The sequence below is a fragment of the Cygnus olor genome, chromosome 11 (genome assembly GCF_009769625.2).
Source record: "Cygnus olor isolate bCygOlo1 chromosome 11, bCygOlo1.pri.v2, whole genome shotgun sequence".
Lineage (NCBI taxonomy): Eukaryota > Metazoa > Chordata > Aves > Anseriformes > Anatidae > Cygnus > Cygnus olor.
Window position 1 is genome coordinate 8223880 of NC_049179.1, and position 13810 is coordinate 8237689.

At 41.0% G+C, this 13810-nt stretch overlaps 1 protein-coding gene across 3 annotated transcripts in view; it reads left to right on the forward strand.

Moving 5' to 3' along the window:
• TMEM266 (transmembrane protein 266) overlaps positions 1–13810 on the forward strand; it is a 78937-nt gene that overhangs the window by 49772 nt on the left and 15355 nt on the right. For all 3 annotated transcript variants that reach the window (XM_040570696.1, XM_040570697.1, XM_040570695.1), the window contains exons 8-10: positions 3751–3807; positions 5363–5501; positions 6802–6917. In XM_040570696.1, coding sequence (XP_040426630.1) covers positions 3751–3807; positions 5363–5501; positions 6802–6917 — 312 coding nt within the window. The remainder of the gene's footprint in view (positions 1–3750; positions 3808–5362; positions 5502–6801; positions 6918–13810) is intronic.

The window sequence follows — 13810 nt, forward strand, 5'->3', positions numbered from 1 at the left end:
ACACAGTTCTTCACAACCTACGCTGCAGGCAGGCGGTGTTGTGCAAGCAGCTGTGCATAACCAAGGGACACAGTCAACTTGGAAATTACGTTTCTTTCTGAAGAATGGTCTAAGATTTTATTTTTATCTGGCTTTACTCTAACTAAAACAAGTTAACAGAAGTGTTCAGTCATTTACTTTTATTAGTATGCTGGGCAGACTTCTATGTAATAATTTAGCTTTCCTCAGAAAGCAAAAATGTATTTCTGATACAACTAAAATACATGCACACACACACACACACACACATATATATATATATATATATATATGGACAGACGGATGGAAGTTAAGTACTTTCTAATTGAAAGTTCTTAGGTCAAGAAATGTTAAAACATTCTTTTTTCAACTGTTTAAAGGCAGTGGCCTTTAGCAGAAATATACTCCCACTGATATCTAATGTTTGCATTCAAACCTCTGTGTCCAAAAAGCAGAATGCCTGTAGTGTACTGCAAAACTGTGTGTGTGCATCTGCTCCAGTGCTGAAAAATGCCCCCACACCAGGGAAAACAGCAGCTCTTCTCCATTTCTCCCGATTTCTTCTAGATTCTGTGTCAGTTCTGCAAATGGTAAGAGTCACGACTAACATGTCTGTTTCATCTGTGATGAATGTTCAAGTTGCAATTCCTTTTAAATTCATTTGTGCTTTTCAGTTTGGTCCATATACAGTGCGTAGGAAGTTTGTTGGACTATTGATTTGTGTCTTTTTTTTTTTCCTTCAGATTCTGCTAGGTTCTATACAGAGAAACGACAGACAAATGCAATGGGTGTTTGTCTGAAAGCTATTTCTGACAGTTTAGGAAAATACTAAAGTGCTGTTTATAAGTAACACTAGTGCTCTCATTTCAGTCAAAGTATTTATTGTTTTGAACAGTCAGGGAAATTTGCCTTGAGAAGCCCAAATGTGTTTGGTTCAGACTCCCCTGGGTAAGAGCAATGACAGCCGAGGTGGGTGTGATCCCGTACTTTGTGCCAACAGAGGGAGGGCAGAGAAAGCTAAGCCTACTTTGGTGGTACTGGTAGTAAGGACTGGCAGGGGGACCATGAGCATACCACGGCTGTATCTCAGGCTTCACAGCGTGTGTGAGATGCACTCGCCCACGGCACTTTCCTGGGACTCCAGCTCCCTGAAGGCACCAGGGCAAAGCTGTCCTATGCATTTTTTTGCAGCAGCAGTGGTGAGGTGCTTTGTTTGGTTAAGAGTGACAAGCTGGTGGATAATGCCAGCATGTGGCTTTAAGGCCTTCCATATAGAAGAAATGTTTTTACAGCTTACCCCTCAGTTGTGCCTAGAGTTTGCCCTGAAGTTAATGTCTCTCTGAGAGGGAGCTAGGTTCATTCTGCCCTCGTGCTCTCCCCTCCTATAGCTTGCTTGTTCTACCTGTGAGCAGAGATGGTGATCATCAAGGCGTTTCTTGTGAGGGGGGAGCCTGTCACCTAGAGGTAGCACTCAGAAGCATTACTGCAATAAACGTCTGCCAGAAAGACTTCCTGACAGTGCTGACTTGTGCTGATTCACACCAGCAGCCTGAAAATGAAAATATTTGTGCTAGCTTCCAGCCCTTGGAATGGCTCAGGCCCACGAATATGACAGTAGTGCAGTCTTAAACACTGCAATGAGAATTAAAAAGGCAGAAAGGAATTTTTTTTTTAATGTTCTCTCAACAGTTCAGTGTTAAATCATATTTGGGGTTGTGAGGCAGTATTTCTATTTTCTTTGTGCAGGTATGCCCTGTCATTGCAACAAAAAGATCACTGGACAACTGCACACCTGTCCAAAGGAAGGTTTTTCACCATCAGCTACAGTAAAGATGTGAAGTGTGTAGCTATCCTGTAGTTGTTCGCTGACATAGCACTTCATAAGGCTGCCTAAGCATAGAAGAAAATGACCTGGATTTTTCTCTGCTGCCAACAGGGTTGCTGAAAAGGTAGCACCCCATGCTTTAAGGAAGGCACTGCTTTTCCTCATGCATTGGCTGCTGGCTGTGGACCGAGGTTAACTTACACAAGTGGATGTGTGTGCTCACGGGTGCCTTGTACTTAGCATTTTGTACAGCTTCTCCGTGGGGACTGGGGGAGCTGCTTACAGAGGAGCTGGGGTGCTTCTGTCTGAAAGGGCCTGAGCTGAGACTGCAGAAGTGCTGCAGTTGTACAGCAGCGTGTGCACTTACACTTTGTGCTTGCATCACGTCTCATCACGCCAGCAAAACTGGATTTGAGGGCCTGCTGCTGCTGTGCATCTTCTTTGCCATCTAAACCACTGTGCATACAGGTTCCTGAGGAGATTGCTGCAAGTAACCTTATTTCTGCATTGTGTTTGTGAAGGGCTTTGGAAGTAAAATGTTCTTTTAGGAGCAGAGACCAGCAGCATTAGCAGTTCTTGGTGTCTACATAAAGTCTTACCATTTTTGGTTGAGGGAAGAGAACACTGCATTTGCTCTTCTGACTAGTGACTCCCTTTCTCAGCCGGACTTGACCAGTGCTTCACGTGTACCATTCCTGAGCGAGCACTGGCCAGTTCACTTTCCTGCTCACTTATGAGCATTTATATGAGACTGGATTTGAGGCAACAGATCTCCCATAGCAATGTCTCCCTCTACAAAACAGGTTCAGGTTTGGAGTGCCACGACAGAGCTCTGCACAGTCATCCTGGGTCAAATGAGGCAATTGGACTCATGGGGTTTGGCAGAAGCATGCATAGGAGCAGTACCCTTCTGAAAAACCCAGGGCTGTTCTGCAGCTAGGTAGTGCTGCTATGTTTGGCACAAATTCTGAGTTGGTTGGCTGCATTTTTAATGAAGAGGAGATATGTATATTCATCACATAGTCGCTTAGTTTCTTCGGCACAGTTCTTGGCATGGTGACCCCTCACACAGCAGCCTGCCGCATGCCCTGTCGGTTGCGCTGTGGTTTAACGCAGAAGGGATTTCGTCGTCTTTGCGAGTCATGGAGCTCCAGTTGTGTCTGTCAAAATCTGAGCTGATGTTGCGGTGGGCAGAAAACATCCCTACCAGTTTTGCTTTTATGTGAATTCAATCCCAATCATCAGATGGATTTTTTTTTTTTATGGTGTATCCTAAAAGCCGGATTTAAAAAAAAAAAAAAAAGGGAACAATGCCCTTGGATTGTTAATAGGAATTCACCATTGGTTCATTCTCTTTTCCATCTTCATTGTTCTTTTCTAGTTACTGATGCTACTTACAGCTCTTTTGCTTAAAGAGGAGTATCATAGAAATATTTTTCTCCCTTATCCTGTGACTTTCTGGAACTTCATAATAAGGCAACAGCTCTGAACTCCAGAAGAGTACAGAGAAGTTCAAATGTTCACATCCAGAAGAGTATAGAGAGGGGGCCCAAGAGTGAATCTTTTGAAGGCTTATTTTTTTCTTTTTTTTTTTTTTTTTTGGTAGTAATCTGAATCTCATAACTCTAAAAAACTCTAAAATGGAAACTTTTGGAGGGTGGAAGGAGTGATGGACATTTGAACTTGGAACTTACTGACTCAGTGAAACATCATAAATATGGTGGTTAGAAAACAGTACCTCTTTTTATAATACAGAGACCTAGCTATTTCTGGATCCTCATTATTATTTAGAAGAAATACATAATGCATAGATAAGAGAAAAATGTACCCCTAAATAGATAAAGGACTAAGTGTTTATCTATAATTGCAATGACATTCATCATTTTTTCCCCAATCTATTTTACTAGACTATTTTGAGGATTGTGGTCCTTGGCATATGGGATTACATTGAAAACAAAATAGAGGTGAGTAGTCTTACTCTTTGTACTGTTTTCCAGGCAGGCACAGTAAAAATATTAAGAACTGCTCTGGGTGTCTTCGTTACAGATCCGGTGCAATACAGATATCTTTTAAATCAGATAAGTATGCACATACCTCTCGGTATATGCTTGGATACATAGCAGTATGATTCAGTCCCTTGTTCTGTGAGACTCTCAGAAGAGCGTTATGTTTCGAAATATTTTATTACAGGGGGAGGAAGGGGTTGTAGGGTTTTTGCTCCACGTGTCTGTGGATTTTATTGTTAGAGCTGTGCTTGTCTAACAGTTGGTACCGCTACCCTGAGATAATGAACAATGTGAGTAAAAAGTGTCATGTGACTTGTGCAACCATGTTCTCATAATCAAGTTTAAAATAGAACAGATTGAAAAATAGTGTATAGTTTTCTGATAGACAATACAATTTTGGCAAAAAAAAAAGTATTTTGAAATGATTTTTTTAGTTAAATCTGACTTTTGATAAACACCGTCATTTATACCTCAAATTAAAAATGAGGTAGAATGTGCATACTGTTCCATAGACAGAAAAGGAAATGCATATGTTAAAAGTAACACACAATCCCAATCTGAGCAACAATCTGGGGAGTGGGAAAATGAAAAACTCTTTCTTGATACTGTCTGGTGTTCACTGTTCATCAAATAGGAGCAGTTAGAAGTGTTTCTTTTCAATACACTGGATTGTTATGCACAGTTCTGAATGTGCAGTGGTTATAAAATCTATGTCCTGTCTCCGTATGCAAACCACTAACCAATGGTCTTTGGCAGCTGGGAAGCATCCCAGTAGGAATGAGGACACGGTACTCTGTTCTACCCTGCTAGGCAAGTGTAGCACACGCACATCTCTATTGCCAGTTTGCTGTGAGATGTGTTTACTCACACAGTTGCCTTTTCTGATCTAATCCACAATGCAACCAACATCATACAAATCATTCTGAATAGTCCCTGTTGCCAAAAGCCTTGAAACCCTTGCTGCTCAATAGCAGTGAGAGCAAAGTCTTTCTGTCTTGCCATATAGCCCACACATGTTGTGTAGTCAGGATGTGGCCAAGAGCCATTAAGTCACTTTGCTCCATCTTTTTCTACTTGTCTTCTTGATCTCTTCATTTAGACAGTAAAATCAGTAGGCAGGGAATGTATCTTTTTTGGGGGGATGGCATCATCCCAAGTAATGAGTAATAAATACCAATGATGATAAAACTCTTCAGCAGCAGTATCATTTAGTCTATCACTTCTACATGGAGATTTTGGCCAGGTGGTCCAAATACCTTTCTCTCTTCCTGCCCTCCCACCACAGTTTATTTCTCCTCACCTCATAAACTGTGGGTGAAGCACTGAAGAATTCTGTTGTGCTGCCTCAAAAGGATTCAGCCTTTGTGGGACTTGGCCACCTCTCGCATCCCTTTCACATACATACCATAATTGCATTTCTTTCTGGGGAAGTGGGAGTCCTTCATGACCTCAGGCAGAAATGGCAGGGCTTGTGATCTTTAGGAAGAGTTTGAAAAAAATCATTTCTCTCTAGGTGTTTGATGGTGCTGTCATAATCTTGTCCTTGGCACCAATGGTGGCCTCGACAGTGGCTAATGGCCCCAACAGCCCATGGGATGCTATCAGCCTTATTATCACATTACGAATATGGAGAGTGAAGAGGATCATTGATGGTGAGTGGTGATTCAGTTGGTGACTCCAAGAATTACCTGGCAGGCTGGGAAAAAAGAGGTTTTAAATGTTTGGAAAGAATGCTTGCCTTCTCCTTTCTCTTACAATTTAAAAGCACTGAACAGGAGAGAGTTATGACTCCCATGGAGGACAGTAGGTCTCAAGTTCGTGGTTGTTTCTCCTGTTCCCTTTCAGCCTTTAAAATTGATTGGTTTGTATTTTGTAAGGCCCCTTCAAATCCCCTATCTGGTCAGGAGCATTTTCTTGCCATGGTGGTTCCATGCTGAAGGTGCTCTCTGCAGCGCCGGTGTGTGGTAGAGCACAGTCGTCACTAAGCACGTGTCATGTGTTTTGCATAGACCTCCGTGGGGAAGCACCAGGAGAGATAAGAACTCCTCGGGAAGTCAGGGTTGCAGCAGCAGTGGCTGTGCCTGGAAGGAAGGACTTAAGTGTAGGCTACTTTATGCGAAGTGGTTTCAGACATTTCAGGTTACAGGGCTAAGAGGTGGGAAAGGAATAAATGAAGGATCACTTCGGTCCTGTGTGAAAGATCAGAGTCAAGCTGTTATTTTTGATTTAGATGCCCAAACTGTATTGAGAGTTGAGGAAAGGTCATAGCACCATGAGTGAAGTGTCCAAGGCAAGTTCAGGATCTTTTGTAGCTTCATAAAACATCAAGAATTGCAATAAACATTGAACAGCTTTGCTCGTCAGTCTGAGTTTGCCTTGATTGTGAGAGAAGCAACATTTCTAAACGCATTCGGAAGACCTATTGAAAACTGGGCTGTAGCTTAAAAAACAATAGAAGTTGTTTCCTTTTTGTTTTTTAAAGTCTCCTTCTTAGTCTACTATTTCCATCACGGACTTACTTCCTACCACCAAGTCTAGGAATTAAATACTTAGGGCTCTGGAATTGTTCTTCTCCCAAGGGAGCGATGCTGTTCAGGTTTAGAGGGGATGGGAGCAACTCCAAGCAGAAAAATCTGCTCCCCAGCAATTCAAAAAATCTGTGGTAAGCACTGGGAAAGATCAGTATTAGTGCCAAAGCTAGGAAGAGCAAGCAGGATGCATTTCAGCTCAGCCAGACAATTGGAATTCTGACCAAACGAGAGCTAGGCCCTGCTTGTGACCTGTATTTCAGCTGTTAGAAATCCTTACCCAGAAGAAATACTCGAGTTCTCTCACTGCAGTTGAAAAGGGTGAAATTCTTTGGTCTGTAAAGGGTTTCCCTCCGATTTTAAAAATAAATAAATAAATAAATCACAGCTGGGTTAACTTTAAGTACTTACTTATGTTTTCCAGCCTATGTCCTTCCAGTGAAAGTGGAGATGGAGATGATGATTCAGCAATATGAGAAGGCAAAGGTTATTCAAGATGAACAGCTGGAAAGACTAACCCAGATCTGCCAAGAACAAGGGGTAAAGTTCAGTTATGTCTTTATTTGCGTAGAGCTTGTTATGGCAAATCAAACAGTTTATGTACATTGCCACAGGCTAAGGTTTGAGGAATATTGCTAAGATTTCTGTTGCAAGGAGAACAGATTTCAGGTCGTTAAAGAAATATTAGCTGCAGCCAGGATATTGTCAGCATGGTATTTGTCAAACAGCAGTTGTCTCCCTCTGCTGCTGTGCATGTGTTTTTTAAGGTGAGGAGAACAGTTGTGAGGAACAGAAAAGGAATGCTTCCAGAATTTAATTTATTGATAGAGTGCAGTTAGACATAATATTCAGAGCATGCAAAATTCATGCAAAAAGACTGCAGCAATATTAAAGCAATATTCCTAGGAAAATGTATGCATATGCAGGAAAGCTAGTGAATCTCCGTGCTTTGAATGCAGGAGGCAGCTTCTCTGTAGGTCAGTCAGAGACTCTCTTGGCAGACTCAGTGTTGCACCAGAAGCTTCTAGTTTCTGGAAGAAAGTCAAGATTTTAGACTCTTCCCAGCCCCCCCAAATGTTTAGTGATTCAGTCTTCGAGGTAAGGGAGGTGAAAGTAAAAATATCTCAGACAAATATGTTTGAGGAAAGTGTAAAACCATCACTTGGGGAAGAAGCCAGGAGTTCTGAATTACACTTAATCTTATGTAAATGAGTCCCTGAGTAAGCTGCTTTAAAGTAGAAACCAGCCATGTAAGTTAAGACTCAGACTAAGTGGGGCATTCAGGTCACCACCAACCCACAAAAGACTGATTCCCCAAGTAACTTATTTCAATTGCAGAGATAACTGTGAGGTGTCCAAGTAAGGGTTTCTAGCATCAGCTTCCACTCCCCACCTGTGACAGGTGCTTTTCACATACAAAATGAGGTTTAAGTCTGAGTGGATCAATCAGTCAAAAAGCTGAAGGGCCTGAGTAGACAGGAGGAGAGGCAACTCATCCCAGAACAGGCCAGCTGTCCAATGGGTGTGTAATCTGAATAGGGATTTAGGTGCCCATCTCTTACCTAGAAACCTAAAACCTGTCAGCAGTCCTCTTCATGACAACTTTGTGCAATGATATTAATGTATTCCTGCTTCTGCACTGGTCATGAAATGAACAGGAAATGGTATGTACCCAGTGTTACAGAGGAGAGCTTATCCTTTGACCAAACATGCTAGACAAATCAATGATTTCCTGAGTCCCACTACAGTATTTTGTCTGTCAGACTGTGCTATTAGGTTAAAGTTCTTGACAGACATAAATTTGAAAGCATTCATTTTTAGGAGATGTATTATGCAGTTAAGTAATATTCTCAATAGCTAAATAATGTCCATAGTCTGAGTGAAAATGGGCTCATTATCCCAAGTGGGGTTCAGGAGTAGCTTTTGCCACCCTGTGTTCTGATCCCCGTTCTCTTTATCTGCATGCCTAGCTTGCCAAATATCTAACCATGGTAGCCCTAATCTGAGCTCTGATGGTTACAGCATAGCTGTACATCAAGCACAAAGAAATACTGCTTTGGTAGATGAGTAAATCTGTGAAAACAGAGCAGGTTCTCTCCTAGCTTTCAAGTGTCATCAGCTATGGAAAAATATAGACTATAGAAAAGTGACAGCATACTAATATCTCATGTTTTACTGTCCTGAGTTCCTGCCAAACAAATGTCTGAGCTGTTTAATGTGAGGTAAATGTACTAATTTGCTGCCGTTAGCAACAGAAGACATTGACACAAGTACTGCATCCTTTCTTCGTAAATTAATAGATTCATAATTCAGTCAAGAACAAGTTGTCAGCATTATAATATTCACATTAACATTGTGTACAGTATCTGGTGGGAAAGATATCTCCTAATGGTATTTAATGTCTAAAATTTTGCCAGGTTTTTGCTTTTTCATTTCATCAGCTTTCCTGACCTTTTAAAGGATTGCTCATTCTTGGAGTTTGAGTGTGCATGTCTGTGTGTTTTCAGGAAGGGTTGCCTATGGCAGTTTGGCTGTTCTTGAGTCTGGAGCCCCGGCAGGGAGGATTCCAGGGTGCCTCGCTTGTGCAGGGCCATATCTGGCGCAGGCAGCCGAGATAACAGGGAGCTAGCTGCCCAGGGCCACCTCTGCACACGGGCTGACCTGTTGCCTCCGCTGCACGCAAGATATTTCCCCTCTGGGTACACAGCTGGGCACACCAATGCCAGCCCCAGGCTACCTACCTAACTAGGAAGAAGAGGCAAGCCACTGTGGTTGTCTGCATCCCAGCAGTGGATGTAGATACTGCTTCATCCCGAGGCTGCGTCTTTGTGACCACACTGATGAACTACATTTGTTTAGTAATTATAGACAGGGCTGAAAATGTTCCTGTTAGAAAGGTTTCTCAGCACTTTATTTTCTGAGATCTTGTTTGCTCTGTCAGGAAATAGGGATTGAAATTCTTAAGGTGTGACATCTTCTGCAAATGAAATTATTTTGAATGCTTTAGATAAATATGCAGTATTTCTGGTTTGATCAGGATTAAAAAAAAAAAAAATGGTGGCCAGTTCTCTGAGAAGTCCCATGCCCTCCTGTTTTGAAGCTGATACTTAACACTTGACAAGCGAATAGCCTTCTTGTCATAGATGAATTTTAACCTGGATTTGTGAGCAGTTATTTCCTCCATGCTAAACCGTGTGATTTGAGTCCTTGTTGTGCATCTACACAAAGGGGAGGAATCAAAGTCACAAAAACAGCATTCTTCTGGCATTTCTTTCCATGTAGGTTTGTTGGGTGGAGTTGTCTTGTTTGTAATTAACTTAAACATAGCCAAATGCATGTCATAACTGCATGCTCAGTTGAAGTTGGCTAGTTGGTTAGTACTGCTAACTGTGCTAGAGGCATTCACCTCTTTCTCCTTCTGCCCAACTGCCTTCTGCTGTTTATTTGCACAAATGCTTCTCGTGAAACAGATCTGGAAAGTAATCAAATTAAGATTAATGTAACAAAACAAAGTATCAGTTTTTATGGGAATAATTTCTAGAGCCTGGTTCACTGCACAGTTGCAGAATTGCTTCTTTTGGCCCGAGGCAGGAAATGAGGTAGCAGGAATGAAAGATGAGTTCACAGGAGTAAAAGGAAAGCAAGTTCACCTGTTTGCCAACTTGTACCAGTGTAAGGGTGGGTTTTGTGCATGGCTGCGTTGTTTTTTGTTTTTTGTTTTTTTTTTTAATCTGTTTGGTTATACATGTGAATAATTTATCTTTTCCTTTTGCTTAAAGTGTAGCCTCCTGGAGAGCCAAATTTGTCAGCACTAAAGTTCCCTAAGCATCACTAAGTAAAACGTGCACAAGTCTTGCAAATCATTCAGATCTTCCTGTGCTCCTCCCAGTGCCCCCAGCTTGACCTGGCTTCCAATGTCCCTTCCCATTTTCCCTGCGAGGAGAGCCTGGGAGAAGGTTGGGGTTGGCTGTAGCCGTGGTCGCGCGTCCTCCACATGCAGGTGCCTTTGAGCCTGGCCAGTGTCTGCATGTCCCCCTCAAGCTGTGCTCCTTTTATGACTGTTACCCTACCTTGACAGAAACTCTTGTTGCTCTCATTGTTCCATCTTTTCAACTTCTCCCCTCACCTCTAGTTTGCTCTTTGGTGACCAAACATCTATGACATAGCCTATTCTAATGAGAAGAAGATGGACAGGTCAGATCAGATCAAGCAGCAGTCTGCATGAGGGTCTTTGCCTGTAATTCAGTGAACGGTACTGCATATAGAGTGCGAAAAATGGAGTTCACATTAAAAAAAAAGAAAGAAAAAGCAGGAAAGATGCAACCTCATTGTCTTGCTTTTTGAATTATGCTTCATTTGTCAGTTGTATATGCTTTTGGCCAGTGATAGGATATCACAGCTATAAAGTTATGTTTCCATTTCTGAGCAACATTGGATGTTCCTGAGGATATACTTGTGCAAACATGAAAACTCTTTCCAGATGTTGTTTTTTGGCCAGCTATACATCTGAAAGCCAGAATATATTTTATAAATTATGGGTGCCTGGACTACCACTTTGGTCTCTGTAGTACCCTGCTGAAACTGTTTGAATAGTTTGCTGTTTTATTTATTCTCTGTTGGCCAAGAAAGATGTCATTAAAAGGGAGGGGAGCAGGAAGGTGGTCAAGGCAGAAAATGCCGAAGGACTGAGATAGTTAAACAGAACTTTACAAAACCTCAGAAACATTAGTAATCACAGTAATGGGGATTTCTAAAACTGTGTAATAGTAAAAGCTAAAGAAGTCTCACTGTAATTACTATAAAAATATAGAAAGAGTATATTGCTGATGGTATTGCTCTATCAGTTTAATAACTTAATTAAATCCTAAAACAAAGAAAATCCTGAAGTTTCATTAGAAATGAAAATTCCAGTGAAGGAAGATTGTTTTTTTTTCCCTCTGGAATCACCTGTAAAGGAATTTTCGTTTCTGATAATACATCTAGTTACATGATCTTTCCTGTTTAACTTTCGTAAGAGTCATTTGGCTAAGTATTGTGCAGCCCAGTCTACGTATTCAGCCTTATCACAACAGCTCCTTTTCTGTCAGCTCCTACAGAATAGGGTTTTTCATCGTTCTCAAAACTGTAACAAGTATGGAAGCTGTAATTTCTTTCTTATCTTGGAATATAATTTGTACAACAGCTGCTAGCTTAATGACAGGGCTATTTAGCTGGTAAAGTTACCTATCAGAGAAATAATTTATGTTATCCTTTTGCAATAATTTAAATTCATTTCTAACTAACAGTCATTTTCTTGGTGAATGGAAGGCAGCCAAGGTCATCCCATGTTTTGTTCTGCCCATAAATCATTAGTTTGCAACTGTCTCCTGATTTTTATTGTTACCAACAATGACTAAACTAATGGAAATAAACATTGGATTGTATCCCAGTGGCAGATGAGTTTTAGGGCAGGGCGTTCTGTACAGACAGCTAATAGAATGGAGCAAAGTTATTACTCCTGCATTAGACACAAGTAAGCTTCTGGCTAAAATGTTCATTGATCTCTCTGAAACTATGTCAGTCATACTGCCTTGCAAGACCATTAAAGGAAAGTACTATAAGATTCACTGTTATGTCTATCCCTTTTTGAGTCTTATAGGCATGTTGTAAAACATCAGATAGGATGGGTGGCACTTTTTATACAACCAGACATATAAACTGAGATGTTATGTAGAGCTCTGGGTCATTTTACCTACTTATAGATAATTACCTAATGCATTTGTGAAGGGAGGAGGTGCACAAGTGTGCCCTGTAGTTCTTTCTGGTTTGTTTCCTGCCAAAATAGCGCTAATGTTGAGAACAGTAAGTCAGTTTAAATTTCCAGACAATTAGCTTTCTCTTCCAGTCTGACAATGTAGCTACTTGTTCTTTTGTGAGATGAGCTTTATCTCCCTTTTTCTTGGCAATAAGTATGTTTTCACATTAGCCACGTGTATCACACCTTTGTTTTGCACATCTCATCCCATGTAAATATAAAAGCTCTCTCCAGCAGCAGTACATGTATAAAAGACAGAGACGTCTTAAATTTTAGTATGGCTTTCTTTTACCTGCTGTGAAAAAATCATATGTGATTTAATCCTCTGCACCGTGAAAAGTTAGGATTTAAGAAGTGTAGCCCAGTGCTTGCGAGATCACACCTGGAGTGCTGTGGCAGTGGGGGCTCCCCAGTATAAGAAGGACTTGGACACAATTACAACAGTGATGGGTAGGGCTGCAGAACGTGGTGCAGGAGGAGAAGCTGAGGAAGCTGGGCTTATTCAGCTGTAGGAAGAGAAGATGAAGGGGGATCTTATTGCTGTCTTCAGCTCGCTCAAGGTGTTGGACTAGGTGACCCTCAGAGTCTGTTTCAGCCTAAATTATGCTGTGATTGTACAAAGTTTTCAAATACATTTTTCCATTGCAAAGTATATTAGGAGCTTATTGATAAAGGAACCCACCAGAAGCTACCGAAGTAGATGTAATTAAAGATAATGAATAACATAGGTGTGCTGGTAAGTAGCATTATTCAGTTTGTAATTATCTGAAGTCAGGAGGTAGTTTACCTTAGTCTCTCTACAAGTTATCCTCCACACAACAAATTTATTTGCCCACTGGCACTCTGTGATATTTCCACGGTTCCTAATGCAGAGCTGATACCTATGAGTAAGTAAGTCTTAATTAAAACAAATCAAAGCAAGTGTATAAGTTTGCATGCCTTTTTTTGCTTTTCACTTATGATAAGCCTTTTTTTTAACAGATAAGCTCTTGTAGGCTGAAGTAAAGGTTGTCTACTTCAAAATACGAACCATAACTTTCTCGGTATAGCTCTCTTGTAGTTACCTGTATTCGAGATGCCCAGATCCATTCAGATAGCTGCATCAGCTCCTACTGCAAATGGAAATTTCACATGTTAAGCTTTGGCCCAGAATTTTTACTGAAAAAAAACATTATATTTTACACCCTCTGTGGATTTATCTAACCTGCCCTGATCTGTGTGACATGCAGTCCGAGCAATCTCATTAGTTCTTTTACATGTTAGAACTGCCCAAGGTCAGCGCTCAGTGTAATGTCCAATAGATGTAAGCACCTGCAAAGTGATTTGCTCACTCAGTCTCTCATTGAATTATGCCCATAAGAAACACGCACTTCTCTTAGGCTTAACCTTTGTTTTTAGCGGGTTGCTTTTAGTGGTCAAAACTGCCAGCTTCTATATAACTTGGGATATTTTTTAATACTTGTGAGCAATTAATACTGCACTGGTCTCCTGAGCATCTGCATGCCTTACATGAGTTAAACCCCTAGTAAAATCTGTGTTTCCTGATAGACTTTTCTTAGATATCTTAATGACTGTCGTACTGTCTTAAATCAATCCTTATGATAAATGGTGATTTTCCATCCCCCAGTTCCTTTTTTGA